The 15,354-nt window shown below is 40.9% G+C and overlaps 1 protein-coding gene across 18 annotated transcripts in view; it reads left to right on the top strand.

Moving 5' to 3' along the window:
• The window catches only part of ERC2 (ELKS/RAB6-interacting/CAST family member 2), a 974,891-nt gene that overhangs the window by 20,152 nt on the left and 939,385 nt on the right, over positions 1 to 15,354 (top strand). For all 18 annotated transcript variants that reach the window (XR_012431280.1, XR_012431279.1, XR_012431278.1 and 15 more), the window contains exon 2: positions 13,426 to 14,222. Coding sequence is in view for 10 of the 18 variants with exons in the window: in XM_015446056.3 (XP_015301542.3) it covers positions 13,566 to 14,222 (657 nt within the window). In the remaining 8 variants the exon portion in view is untranslated. The remainder of the gene's footprint in view (positions 1 to 13,425; positions 14,223 to 15,354) is intronic.

The following is a 15,354-nucleotide window of genomic DNA, read 5'->3' as shown; positions in this document are numbered from 1 at the left end:
GGAAGGTCTCGATCTCCTGACTTCATGATCCACCTGCCTCAGCCTCCCAAATTGCTGGAATTACAGGCGTGAGCCACTGCGCCTGGCCAACTACCACTTGTTTTTATAAATAAAATTTTACTGGAACACAGCCATGCCTATTGGGTTTCAAATTGTCTATGGCTGCTTTCAGGTTGAAATGGCAAGAGTTGAGTAGTTATGACAGAGACCAAATGGCCCACAAAACCTAAAATGTGTTCTGTTTGGCCTTTTACAGAGAAAGTCTGTGGACCCCTGGTATAGCTGGAGCAAGCCTAGCTTGCATGCTGCAGAGTTCATGTGTATGAGGCCCATGGGGTATGGTTGGGCCAGAAGTGGGGAAAAAGGGTGTTGGTGGAGGTGTAGGGGGGCAGGCGTTCCTTCTGCCAAAATGTTTTGGTGGAATTCTGAGGAGTCTTAGTATTCTACATTCAAAATTCAAATCTCACCTTCCCCATCTCTGTATTCATCAAGGTAGGAGGGTAGAATGTATTTTATTTACCAGTTTGTTAGCTCAGTATATAACTTTAAATGTATAGGCACGTGGAACCTGGGCATCCGTTTGTACTCTTGTTCTGGGCTCTGAGAGTGTTAGCAACAATGTAAAAACCTAGGTGGCAGTGTAAGGGTTTATAATAGGAGGGAAGAGAGACCTCAAAAAGGAATTGCACATATTAATACGAAATTATAAGGTGTGGAAGTGCTTTTGGGTCATATGCGGATTATTGGACATGAGAGAGGCTTTGGGGATGCTGATAATGTTCTAGTCTTGGCCTAGACAGTGGTAACACAGGTGTGCTCACTATATAAAAATTAACCTGTGCAGGCTGGGTGCAGTGGCTTATGCCTGTAATCCTAGCATTTTGGGAGGCCAAGGTGGGTGGATCAATTGAGGTCAGGAGTTCAAAACCAGACTGAACAAAATGGCACAGCCCCATCTCTACTAAAAATACAAAAATTCACCAGGCATGGTGGCAGGCACCTGTAATCGCAGCTACTCGAGAGGCTGAGGCAGGAGAATCGCTTGAACTCAGCAGGCAGAGGATGCAGTGAGCCGAGATCACACCACTGCACTCCAGCCTGGGTGGCAGAGCGAGACTCTGTCTCAAAAAAAAAATCAATTAACCTGTGCAATTAACATCTACCTTCATCATATATATGTTATGCTTTAATCAAAAGTTTATAAAAATAAATGAAAAGAGAATATATTAAAATTAGATATTTAATGTAAATAATACATATAATGTTTATATTTTATAAATATTGTAACATATATACTAAGATTAATATATTACAATATATTAAAAATAAACAACCCTTGCTCCCAGTTTCATTTGTCCAAATTAAATCCAGAATGATGGAACCCATCTGCCAGTTTAGCTGGAAGTTCCGAATCTCTCCACTAGAGCTCCTTCCCAACCTTCCCCAATTCTCCCCGTCTCCCTCTCTTTCCTCTCCTCCCTACTGCTTCGGGCTTCCACAGCCTCAAAGCGAGCGGGATATAGATATAAATCCCATATCCACATCTGGAGATGGATCTGTCCGACTAGTCCATCACATGATTACATCTTGATGCCACAAGGTGTCGCTGTTGAGGCTGATCTCCCTCGGACTGAAAGATGCTGTGCGTGCCCTCTGTGGTCCCCACTCTGTGGTCCTGCAAGGGAAGGCCAACCCATCCCCTGTGGCCAAGCTCAGACACAGTGTGCCATGTGGGGTGTAGCGGATGCTATTGGTGCCCCACCTGCATCTCCTCAGCGCTCATGGCCTGTATGGGAACATGAGGGCTTTCTCTTCGGCTTCACTTGGGAGAGCCAGGTGAGCATCCCTCAGCCCATGATGGAGTTTCTTGCCCTTCCGGAGGCGCACCTATGAGGCCGGTTCTCCACTGTCTCTCGAAGCTCCTTCCAGTTGCTTGCAGCAGAAACTTTCTTGAAAATGCACCCTCGGCCGGATGTGGTGGCTTACGCCTGTAATCCCAGCACTTTGGGAGGCTGAGGCCGGAGGATCACTTGAGGTCAGGAGTTCGAGACCAGCCTGGCCAACATGATGAAACTCTGTCTCTACCCCAAAATACAAAAATTAGCCGGTGTGGTGGCGGGCGCCTGTAATCCCAGCTACTCGGGAGGCCAAGGCAGGAGAATGGCTTGAACCTGGGAGTCGGAGGTTGCAGTGAGCCGAGATCCTGCCAGTGCCCTCCAGTCTGGGTGTCAGAGGGAGACCCCGTCTCAAAAGAAAGAAAAGAAAAGAAAAGAAAATGTGCCCTCTATTGACTTCCTTCACTTCCTTGTTTTAGTTCCAAATTGTCCTCTCAGTACTTTCTGGGAATACCTTCTAAATGAACCGCCTACACCCACATCCTTATCTCAGCATCTGCCTGTGGGGAAGCCCAACTAGGACACATAGCCTTCCTCATGAGTTACAGCCGTGTGCACAGTTTTGTGCCCCACGTAAGGCTCCATATGGTATGGCGGGGTCTCCAGAAGCTTCTAGCCTTACCCACACACTTTGTCCATAGGGGCTTCTCCATGGCTACTGGGTCACTCGTCCTGAGTCCCAATCACCAACCTGGACTTCTATCTTGAAGTAATTATTTTATTTCTGGGAACTCTAGGTCTGGTGGAACTATGCTAATTTCTTCCCATAGATCTCACTTACTCTGAATCCTGGGCACCTAGGACTGGGATGTCAGTGACTTCCCTCCCTGAAGTTTCCTGGATCATTGTGCATAAAGTCACCTACAAGATTTCACATTTTCCAAACCAGGGATCTGAGAAGGGGCAGCCTCAACTGGGTTATGAAAGGTTTCCTTATACCTTCACCAGAGGATTTAGGCTACCTAGTCCAACTCTACTTTAACCTAAACAAGAGGGCCATTGGGATGACCCTTGGCCAGTCAGGTTCTCTTAGAAAAAAGATAGCATGTCTTTCATACCATGATTTAAAAAAAAAAGCATTATGCTTTGAAAGAATGTAACTGAGACACCTGATTTGAATGGGATAGACCTTGTAGAGGGTGTGCTATTGAAACTATCATCTAAGTGATGGAATAGGAAATAATAGGAATTAGCCCTGCAAAGAGAACAGCAGGAGTAAAGGCTCTGAGACAGGAAGGGACTTGATGCACTGGAGCAGCAGGAAGAAGACCCTGTCAGAGTCTGTGAAGGAGAGAGTGGCAAGAGAGGAGGCGGGGGCTGTTGGCAGTGCTCAGATCCTGTAGGGCCTCAGGCTGTGGGAAGCGTTTTGGTCTTGTCCACAGAGCAATGGGAAGCTTTCAAAGGGTTTTAAGTGGGTAAGGGGAGATATTTTGTGATTGTAATTGTATCTTAAAACAGTTTAGCTGATATTTTGGAAATAAGAGTAGAGGATGATAAGAGGAGAAGCTTTAGGAGGTATGAAGTAGCTTATGCAGGAGTCACATTGGTTCAAGAGCAGTGGAAACAACGGAGAAGATTCAAGAGCAATTTTGGAGGTAGAATGAATAAGATTTGGTAAAGGATTGGAAGTTGATGGTGAAAGAATGAATTGTTTAAGATTTTATATGTGAGTAGAGTGGTAAAAAATGTAAATACCTATTGAGGAAGCAGGCAGAAAAGGAATCAGACTGAATATAAGATAATAGGGAGTGGAAGGGACTGTGGCAAACTGGAGGGTGCATGTCCTCTCTTGAAGGGGCAGCTGCTGGTTGCTCCAACCAGTTATTGCCATGTAGAAAGGTGAGCCTGACATTGTTAGATTTTCAGATTTTTAAGGAAACGTCAGAATCTGGATTTTAATGTGAAATGTCTATCTTTGTTGGCAACTATTAATAGAAATTCTAAACAACACTGTGCTAGCTATACACAGCACATCTGCAGGTAACATCTGGCTCCTGGGCGGCCACTGCTTGTTTGAGATCTGTTTTTCATTGTGTCTTCCTTTAGAAAGGTTTTTAGAATTAGTAGTCTGTGACACAGAATTTTGGAAAAGTTAGGGATGCTGATTAGAAAAAAAAGGATATTTTAAGTTGGCAAAATCTTGGGAGATACTGATGATCTCAGCTCACACGGTCTGTCAGCAGGCCTCAGGTGATGGGCTGAGGCTGAGATCTGTGGAAATAAACTTAACCTAATTTAGAGCAGATAGCAGGAAGTGCTTTTGTCTTAAAATAGACCGTTCCAGACCATGATAGTCTGAGATACTTGAGTTAGACAGGAATCGAGGTTCTCCCCTGCCTTTTCCCTTCTGAGCTTATAGTTCAAGAGTCCTTAAACCTTTTAAGAGGGTGAGTGGATGAGTGTATATCTTATTTATGAATCCATATGCAATTAGAGAAAGCATTTTTATAGGTTCATGAAGCTATCTTTTGTTTTGTTTGAGCCATAAGCGAAACTTACCTTTGGACTTTGAATTTTATTCATGAGGTGCTTTTAAAGTGAAGGGTGATGAGCAACTAATTTCTCGGGTGTTATAAATTTTTTTGATGTCAGCAACATTTGTTTGTTTCTGTACACAGTTTGATCTAATTAATAATTTACCCTTCTTACAGTTGCACATCACAAACATGTAAGAATAGCAGGTATTTTTAAAGAGTTCACAGAAAAGTCCAATGACTGAACCTGTCTTGGCTTTATAATAAGTATTTGAAACTGTAAGATCTTAACTGCTACCTTTTTTCCTAAAACGCATTTATAGGTGGGTGGAAAAGCTTAAAAATAATTTTCTTTAAGTCAGTAATGGGCAATGGAAGACATGATTGCATTATTGATTGCTGAATAAAGTTGATCTTTTTGCTCTTTCTCAGAGATTCATTTTATAGAACTAGAAAAAAATCAGGACAGATGAGAAATTAGGAGACAACGACCAAAAACAAAAACAAAAACAAAAACCACGAGTGTCAAAACAAGTTCCTTAAAATATATTGGGAGATGAAACACAGCCAGGTGGGGCATGGCGGGGTGGGGGGGCGCGACTGTGTGTAAGTGACTCAGTAGAACAAGTAGGAATTATGAGGCTTAGGGGGACATGACAGCCATGGGGACCAGCCTTTGCTTTATGTTGTCAACTGATTCTTTCCTTGTTCCATGAAATTGGTATCACTCTATGTGCTGCAGCCAGGGGTGAAATGGTCCCAGGAAACCACCCCTGCTCTTTATAAATTTTGTGGGAGAAACTAATTCCCAAATAGTGGTGAGCCTATGCCACTAACAAATTTATTGTTAAGAAGCAGATGTATAGTGGTGAAGACATTATCCTTTTACCATTTTGATGGTCTGTGAATTTCCTGTTTGATTTGATAAGTTTGGTGGAATTGAACATAATCTCTTGTCCACTGTGATCTTGGTGGTGTAAGCAACAATGTGTTTCCGCAGCCTCTTACTGCAGCCTGTCAATGGCTGACTTGTATTCCTTTTAACAATCTGGCTTCTTTGTCAAAGTGTGAAAAATAAATACAGAATTACATTTGTTTCCTGGCCTAATAGGGCTGAAACTTCAACCCGTCATTATTTTGATCTTCTATCTTTTCCTGTTAGAGGTCAATTCTGATTGGGGTTGATTTCTTGTCCCTGCCCTTAAAGCAGTGCCTAGTCCTGTAATCATCTTCCTCTCAAATCCTGTTATATCTGAGGTGAAGAAAGCTCTTACGGAGAAAGTCCATTCCAGGCACCAAACTTCCCACAGTCAGAAGCTGTGTCTGTCTCAATTGCTGCCTTATTCCCAGCATTCAATAGTGGGAGTTAAGCTGATGCTTAAAAAATATTTATTGCATGAGTAAATTCAAGTGTTCAGTGAAATGTTTTCAGGTATTCTGAAGGGAAGAGGATTCTGTTGTCAAATAAATTTTGGAAAAACTATATTATATACTTAATTTTGGGATAGTCACAATATGTATGAGTGTCCTGAAAGTCTCTGAGACATCTTGGGTTAAAATGAAAACCTCAGTAGCCTTGTTTATCTGAACATTTGTCAGACTGTTCAGGAAGTACTGGTCTAAGGCAGAGCTGGAGTAGCACAATGTTGGTACTTAATAAATACTTCTTGACTGGGCACGGTGGTTCACGCCTGTAATCCCAGCACTTTGGGAGGCTGAGGTGGGTGGATCACTTGAGCTTAGGAGTTCAAGATCAAGCCTGGGCAACATGACAAAACCCTGTTTCTACAAAAAATACAATAATTAGCCAGGTGAGATGGTGTGTGCTTGTGGTTCCAGTTGCTTGGGAGGCTGAGGCACGAGAATCACTTGAGCCTGGGAGGCAGAGATTGCAGTGAAGCAAGATCGTGCCACTGTACTCCAGCCTGGGTGACAAGAGTGATACTCTGTCTTAAAAATAAATTAAAAATACTTCTTAAGGTGTATTTACTGAATATGTAGTGCTGAAGTCCTGAGTTTGGTAATTCGGGGATTTTTTTGTGGCCTCAAGAGGAGATGGTGGCTTCTGGGATATGTTGAGAGTAGAGTAGAAGCTGTGAAGGAGAGTCAAGAGTAAGGATGTGAGTATAAATTGTTGCATTTTGATTTTTAAAAAATTAATTAATTTTATAGAGATGGGTTCTCACTTTGTTAGGCTAGTCTTGAACTCTTGGGCTCAAAATTTCCTTCTGCCTCAGCCTCGCAAGCAGTGGGACTACAGGCACACGCCACTGTGTCCAGCTGTTTCCTTTTTATTTTATAATTCTTTCAAAATTTATCCTGGGGAAGGCTGGGAATGGTGGCTCACACCAGTAATCCCAGCACTTTGGGAGGCCAAGGCGTGTGGATCACTTGAGGTTAGGAGTTTGAGACCAGCCTGGCCAACATGGTGAAATTCCGTCTCTACTAAATATACCAAAATTAGCTTGAACCTGGGAGGTGGAGGTTGCAGTGAGCTGAGATTGTGCCACTGCACTCCAGTCTGGGAGACACAATAAGACTCTGTCTCAAAAAAAAAAAAAAAAAGAATTTATCCTAAGGAATTAAGAGCTTATCAATCTGAATATTGCTCAAACAGAACATTGAAAAGCTTTATCAATCAGAATATCATAAAGCTTTATCAATCAAAATATTAATTATGATATTTCCATTTAAAAATAATTACCTAAGTGTTCTATAGCAGGTGATTAGTTAAATAAATGATTAGAGAGCTACTCAATGACGCATTAAGTGACTGTTTCAGTTATTTTGCTGTGTAACAAAAATCTGTAAAACTTGGAGGGGGGCTTTAAATAATAATTTATTACTTCCCACCATTCAGTGGGTTAATTGGTGGTCTTGTTACATATAGTGATGGCTGTTATTCATGCAGCTGATTGAAGACAGTGGCTGGGCTGGGCTGGAAGCTCCAAGTTGGCTTGTCTCACTGGATTGGTGTTTTGGTGCTGACTCTTGGCTGGGTGCTTTGGTTCTCCTTCATGTGGCCTCTCTCTCTATGTGGTGTTTCATCTTCCAGGGCTGTTCTGTGTGGCTCCTCATTTTAACAAGATAGCTTGGACTTCCTTGCACCATGGCGGCTGAGTTTTAAGAGAGCGAAACCAGAAACTGTCAGGCCTCTTTAGGGTTAGACTCAGAGCTGGAACAGTGTCACTTCTACTACATTTGTTGGTCTAAGCGGGTCACAAGGCCAGTCCAGATTCAAGGACAAGGGAAATAGAATCAATTTCTTGATGGAACTAATGGAACTAGAGGCAATTCTGTATAGGAAGGAGACGAATTTTGATGACCATCTTTGGGGACTCATAGTGTCTGTTAAAAATCATGTTTTATAAAAATATTTTGTGGCATCTATGTTAAGTGGGAAATGGAGATGACGTTAAGATAAAACATGGAGGAAAAGGAAAATATAAGACTTTATATAGTATTTATATAGTTTGATTTATGTAGTCTTTATATTGTCTGACTTTGTCTAAAACTACACACACACACACACACACACACACACACACACACACACACTTAAAAGGAATTGGAAGTAACATAATACATACTGGCTAGTTTTGAACTGCTGTCCTCAAGCAATCCTCCTGCCTCAGCCTCCTGAGTAGCTGGGATTACAGCAGGAGTCAACATGTCCTGCCAAGCCCATTCAGTTTTTTTTTTTTTTTTTTTTGAGATGGAGTCTTGCACTGTTGCCCAAGCTGGAGTGCAGTGGCGCGATCTCGGCTCACTGTAAGCTCCACCTCCTGAGTTCACTCCATTCTCCTGCCTCAGCCTCCCGAGTAGCTGGGACTACAGTTGCTCGCCACCACGCCCAGCTAATCTTTGGTACTTTTAGTAGAGACAGGGTTTCACCGTGTTAGCCAGGATGGTCTCGATCTCCTGATTGTGTGATCCACCCATCTCGGCCTCCCCAAGTGCTAGGATTACAGGCATAAGCCACCGCACCTGGCTGCATTCAGTTTTATGTGTGTGTGCTACAAAACATTTCAGGAATAGGGAAGACTGGTATTATGCTAACTTGTTAACAGAGGTTATCTATGAGTGACAGGATTGAGAGTGTTTTCATTTTCTGCTTTATGCATAGTTGTGTTTTCTAAATTTTCTATAATAATCTATTAGTTGTTTTAATATTTAACAAAACGAATAAGCCAATTAGAAAGTCTTGACAAATTTCAAAGATTGGAAAATATATGTGTTACATTTTATGATCCCGATGCTATAGAATGTGAACCAGAAAGTTTTACCACAACATTTCTGTCCACTTTGACATTTAAATATATTATTCTCAATAATTCCTGGGATAGAAAAATTTCAAAAATAAAAACAGCAAGGTATTTACAAATGACAGTAAGGGTTTATACATACAATTCTGGAATATGCAGCCATGTGTATAATCTTATATGCATTCATTAGGAAATGTGATTACAGAGAAATGAACATTCAATGCAAAGGGCAAAAATAATATAAAGGAAGTAGAAATTTTATTAAAGATAGAGAGATATCAATGAAATGGAAAACAAGATGCAGTAAAATACATCAATAAAACCAAAAGCTATATCATTGAAACTCTAAGAAAATAGAGAAACATTTGTCGTATTGTCATCAATGGAAATAGAAAAAACACAAACAACATTGGAAATGAGATGGGGACATAACTGAAGATGACTTAAAATTTTTTAAAGAAAAGTTATACAAAGCAATGCCAATAAGACTGAAAAATATACGTGGAATAGACTGTGAAGAGATGTTTTAATGATAATTGACACAAAATAGGTAGCGAACCCAAATAGACCAGTAAACATAGTGAAAAAATTAAAAGATAATCACCAACTAATCTCATTCTGTGTTTTTTTGCTCTTTTAAAGAGACTGGGTCTCTCCCTCTGTCGCCCAGGCTGGAGTGCAGTGGTGCAGTCACAGCTCACTGTAGCCTCAAATTCCTGGGCTCAAGTGATCCTCCTGCTTCACTCTCCCCAAGTAGCTGGGACTACAGGCACATGCCACCACACTGGGCTAATTAAAAAAACATTTTTTTTTAGAGACAGGGTCTTGCTATATTGCCCAGACTGGTCTTGAACTTCTGTCCTCAAGCAATCCTCCTGCCTCAGCCTCCTCAGTAGCTGACATTACAGCAGGAGTCAACATGCCCTGCCAAGCCCATTCAGTTTTATGTGTGTGTTCTACAAAACATTTCAGGAATCGAGAAGACTGGCATTATGCTAACTGTTCCAGAACATATGAAAAATGGAAAGCTTCTCAATCTATCTATGATACTAGCATACATCTGATATTAAACCTAGAAAAGGAGAACTCAAGAAATCTATGGGCCAGTGGCAATGTATATTGCTTTTTAAATAAGGAAACATTATTTCAAATATGATAATACATCTTTTCATGTTATATGTTACATGTGTGTGTGTTTCCAAAGGGAGCAAACTAACTTTTTGTTTGTTGGTTATTGCAATTCTCCAAAGCCTTGGCCAGGTAGGCAGGTAAATTCACTGAAGATTAAATCTGTGTGGGTGTAAATTTATGGTGTTCAGGGACCTCAAGCCTAGTCACAGATCTATCTAGAAATGTGTATCTCTAGATATAAAGGGAGCAGATAGAGGAAGACAAGTTAGGTTTCATCACTTTTTCTAGGAAGACATCTCTGTAAGTGGTGGCCCAGTTAGAACCTGGACATCTAGATTCTAAGCACAGAAAAGATACATTCATTTAACTGTTGGAACCATAGAAAGAAAATCATTTTTTTAAATAACAAAAGTATATATCATTATTATGTTCCCAAAACACCAGAGGTTCAGTCCAGGTCCTGCTGCTTGCTGCATAGAAGGCCAATCACTGAGACAAGTGTTGCCAGAGAAGAAGGCTTTAATCAGGTGCTGCAGCTGAGGAGATGGGAGATCAGTTTCCAATCCATCTCCTTGACTGACTAACATAAGTGTTTATATAGCAGGAAAGAAATGTAATCATGAGTGGAAAAACAGGAAATAGAGAGGGATAAGGAAGAGGAGTTGGTCAACAGGAAGTAGATAGGGCAAGGCAATTATGACAGATGAGGGGTCTGACGTCTCATTGTCCAAATGCAGTGATCTGGTGAGTTTGAGCCCCTTGACACTATCTGGGAGCCCTGATGGTTGGTTTCCTTAGAAAGGAACTCAGATAAGACAAATGCAACTTTCTCAAGTTTTAAAACTGGGAGGTCGATTTATCTGTTTTTTCAAAGAAACCATTAACATCAGCTCTTTGGGACAATTGGGTCAGTTTCAATTGTAGAAAATTTAGAGTATGCAAATGAAAAGAAAATGAAAACCTCTTGGAATTCTACCGCTGATAACATTTTGATGTGTGTCATTCCAGCCTTCTCTGCTGGTGATTGTGTGTGTATTTGTGTGTTTTATAACAGTGTGAGTAAATCACAAAATTGTTTTGTTGTCTGCTCCCCCTGCCACCAATATGTCATGAACATCTTTCTGTCTTATTAAATATTCATATAACTGCCTGTTCCCTTATTCCACTGTCTCTCTCATCATTTATGTCACTGAATTCTTATGTTAGAACTATTGATCCCCTCTTTTTTACACTATAGATTATTCATGTAAAAATCTTAGATACAAAATGGTTTTTGTGTATTTCCAAGAAAAACAAAATTAAGCCCTGAGCAACAGAAACATTTGAAATGAAGTTCTTTAGTTAGAAACAGGTGTATAATTTTTAAAGACCTCTTTAGGGAAAGGGGAAACCTTTATAGAAAACATTTTTTCATATTGTATGTGTCAGTGTAAGTGACAGAAATCTCATCTAGAATTCAATGTAGCAAAAAGGAAATTTATAGACAAATGCATCAGTTATCCATTGATCCTGTAATGTGGCAAAACAATCAACCACAAAACATCAGTGACATACTAAGAAGCATTTATCAAGTGCATAAGTGTGGTGTTTAGTTGATCTCAGCTGGGCTCGCTCATGCCCCTGTAGGCAGTGTCTTGTTGGCTAGGTAGTTCTGCTGACTTTGGCTGGGCTTGCTCACACATCTTGGGGCTGCTTGGCTGTTGGCTAGGACAACTTGGTTCTATTTTATATTTCTTATCTTCCATCAGGCTAGATTGGGAATATTCTAATTGCTATGGTGGAGGAAAATGAGCAAGAGAGTAAACATACGTATTGCTTAAGGCATCTGCTTACTTCACATTTGTTATCACCTTCCTGGACAAATAAAGTCACATGACTGAACCCAGCATCACATTGGGAAAACACTGCCAAGACATACATAAAAAAAGGAGTAAAAAATTGGGAGCTTTAATGCAATCAGTCACCTGGCATATGTAACTAAAATGGCCGGGGAACAGATGTATAGATGATAGATGATGATAACTTCTATGACTCCTGGATCTGGAGTATGAAGTGATGTCACCTGGTTTCACACTCTTTGAAGTTTAGCTCTGGTTCCCTTTGTATTCTCTTCACCCTCAGGGAGGCCCTTTCCACATTGTAATACTCACAGCTCTATCTTGAAAGTAAGGAATTCCAGCTGAAGAAGAGCTTATCTTTCCCAGCTGTTCTCACTAGAATCATAGTATGGAGTCTTGTTGGACCAATGTGGGTCACATGCCCATCACTAAACTAGCTACCATGTCTGGAGGATACAATATGATGGTTGACCAGGTGTGGGTCATGTTCTCACCCCTTGCACCATCCAGGATGGTAGAGTGAAGGGAGTCAACCTTACCTAAACCCAATGAACTGTGAATAGCGGGTTTGGAACAATTTCTCTAAGGAAAATAGTGACAGTATTATCAGAAAGTGTGTATTTGGGAGAGGGGAAAGGCAGGTGAAAATAAAAGATACCCCTGTATATTGCTATTAATGTACTTATCTCATTGAGACATTTACCTTCAAAATTTATTTATTGACTATTTGATACTAGGTACAAAACTAGGTGTTTTATAAACATCATCTTATTTCTTACAATACTAGATGGTATTGTAAGATCTCTTATTGTTGTAAAGCTGAAGAAAAATAAAATACAGTAAAGACTTCCTGAGAGGAAGAACAGGAGGCCATAATGCACCCCATTAAGGCCATATGGGTGCTAAAATTGAAGGGATACTCACAATGCTGTAACCCCGCTACATAAAATCTTCACTAATATACTTCAGTAACCATGATGGGAACTTCTTCTCCTTTGCCATTTCTGTACAGACATGAAGTGGTTAATATGAATATTAAGGTCAACCGAAATGGGAAATAATTCTCAAGAGGACAGCCTGAAAGATATGTGTGAAAGGGAAATGAGATAGGACTGTTGTTTTCTCTGGTAATATCATTGAGGATCTGGCTATGTGTTTAGGCATCCCATTGGTTGAGTTACCTCTTTTTCTTCTAACTCCAGGATAGCCAGTAGGTTTGAATTCATGTGTCAATGCCAGTTGATTAGTGGTAAGCCATCTAGAGTGTTGTGTTGAGAAGAATTCTGAACCTGTGGAAAAGAGGACTGTGATAGATTAGTGATGTTTGTAATGAGTACAGGAGGCGAAGGTAACAACATGAATACCAAATATTTGACATCTCAGGAAGCAACAGCTTCTCAGAGTCACTTTCAAGCCACATATGTATGGGGGTTATGCCCCAAAGGAGGGGTCTTTTTATAGCGGAGGTCTCCATGATGGGGAATTCCGTGGGAATTTTCTGGAGGTTCCAACTCTAATCTTAGCACAAACCAATATTGAGAGCTTCATTTTCCTAAGGAATAGACCTTATTTTTTACTTTGAGAATTTTTATCTTGCTTAGGGGCAGGGTGGGGGGAATTTATAAAACTTTCACCTGTAGTAGTAAAGTTTTAGAGTTGCTTTTCTTTCTAAATGAACATTATGGGTGTGGCTCTTTCTATCTGTCTATTATTAATCACCTATCTACATAGGCTCATCTATTATTATCTTTATATATTTAAAAATATACAGTTAGAGTTCTAAAGAATTTTGTTTTTAATTATTCTTTTTTTCACTCTGTAGATCTTTGAGTGGAGTTATTTTCTGGTACGGACTGTGAAAAGAATGCGGTGAAAATTCTGGACAATCGTGGAAATATTAGCTCAAACCCCAACTTAGTATAGCATTTCTTCTCTTCAGTAACACCTCATAATACAAGAAAAATGTATGGAAGTGCAAGAACAATCACCAATCTGGAAGGTAGCCCTTCCAGATCCCCTCGTTTGCCAAGGTCCCCTCGTTTGGGCCACCGAAGAACAAGTAGCGGGGGAGGTGGAGGAACAGGCAAGACTCTGTCTATGGAGAATATCCAGTCCCTCAATGCAGCCTATGCTACGTCTGGACCCATGTATCTGAGTGATCATGAAGGGGTGGCTTCAACAACTTACCCAAAGGGCACTATGACTCTGGGAAGGGCTACGAATCGAGCTGTATATGGAGGCCGTGTCACAGCCATGGGTAGTAGTCCCAATATTGCTTCTGCTGGACTTTCCCACACAGATGTCCTTTCATACACAGATCAACATGGTGGGCTGACTGGCTCATCCCATCATCACCACCACCAGGTCCCCTCCATGTTGAGGCAGGTAAGAGACAGCACAATGTTAGATCTTCAGGCCCAGCTGAAAGAACTGCAGAGAGAGAATGACCTCCTCCGGAAAGAGCTCGACATCAAGGACAGCAAGTTGGGATCTTCCATGAACAGTATTAAGACTTTCTGGAGTCCTGAGCTTAAGAAGGAGAGAGTCTTGAGGAAAGAAGAGGCAGCGCGGATGTCTGTCCTCAAGGAGCAGATGAGGGTTTCCCATGAAGAAAATCAGGTAGGTCATGACTCATCTCAGTATTTTTCAGCCTTGGCTTCTCACTGAGTAGTTGATGCTTTGCAGATGGTACCACGACCTGTGCAGAAGAAAGTTTGGCATCATCAAGAAGGTTATGGCTTAGTATGTGTTTGACTTGGACACTATGAGAGAGCATAGGAAATATACCATTACAGCTTGTGATTTCCTTATTTTCCAATAACCTTTTCACATGGTTGCAGATGGGGAGAGGGGTGGGGTGGGGAGGATCACTCCTCATTGCCTAACTTTTGTACTTGGCTAATTTTGTTTTCTTTTTCAGCAGTTGCAACAGCTGTTCAGATGTACCTCCTTCTGAATAGAAGAAGAAAATGTTAATTTCTGTAAGAACAAACACTTTAACGGCAACATTTAGAGGGCCACATTTGACTGGTGAATTGATTTTTATTTTTAAGCACCAGCACCATTATTTCCTTCTAGAATGAGTGAAGTTTGTTCTCTAAGTAGCAAATTGAACAATATGAAATGGAATGGGATCAAATGGGTTTGCTTTGTTAGAGATACACAATAAATTTTAACTTGGTGTTTTTGCCTTCATCCATTCAGCATTAATTAATTATCAACTATGTGCAAGTCACCTTCATACTCTTCTTTGATCCATCCTTCATGCCACAGGAAGGACAGGTTCCTGGTGTCTATCTGCAGTTATGCTATTTTCCTGCTTTAAAGCCCTCAGTGATTACTCATTGCCTCCAGAATAAAGTCTACCTTCTTGACTGAGCCCATAGCACTTCTACCAGAAGGCCTGGGCCAACATTTCCAGCCTTTTCTTGTGCCACCTCCCTCTACATCTGTGCTTTCTGCATCACTGCCTGGTAATTCCTGCACACACCCAAGGTTTTGCACTGCCATGCCCTTGCTCTTGCTGCTCCCTTCCACTGGTGGCCTTCTCAGAACCTGCTTTTCCTGCCACCTCTCTTTCAATCCCAGCCAGTCTTCATTCCCAAATCCTACCTATTCTGCCAGGCTTGTTTTTTTATGCTGCTATTTTCTTTTCTTTTTTTTTTTTTAATGCCTACTCTATTTCCTAAAATGCTGCTATTTTTATAAGAACTTTGGAATCAGACATACCTGGGTTTAAACTCCAGCTTCA

Source organism: Macaca fascicularis, chromosome 2 (genome assembly GCF_037993035.2).
Source record: "Macaca fascicularis isolate 582-1 chromosome 2, T2T-MFA8v1.1".
In the NCBI taxonomy this organism is placed as follows: domain Eukaryota; kingdom Metazoa; phylum Chordata; class Mammalia; order Primates; family Cercopithecidae; genus Macaca; species Macaca fascicularis.
This window is presented reverse-complemented; position numbering and strand designations above follow the sequence as displayed.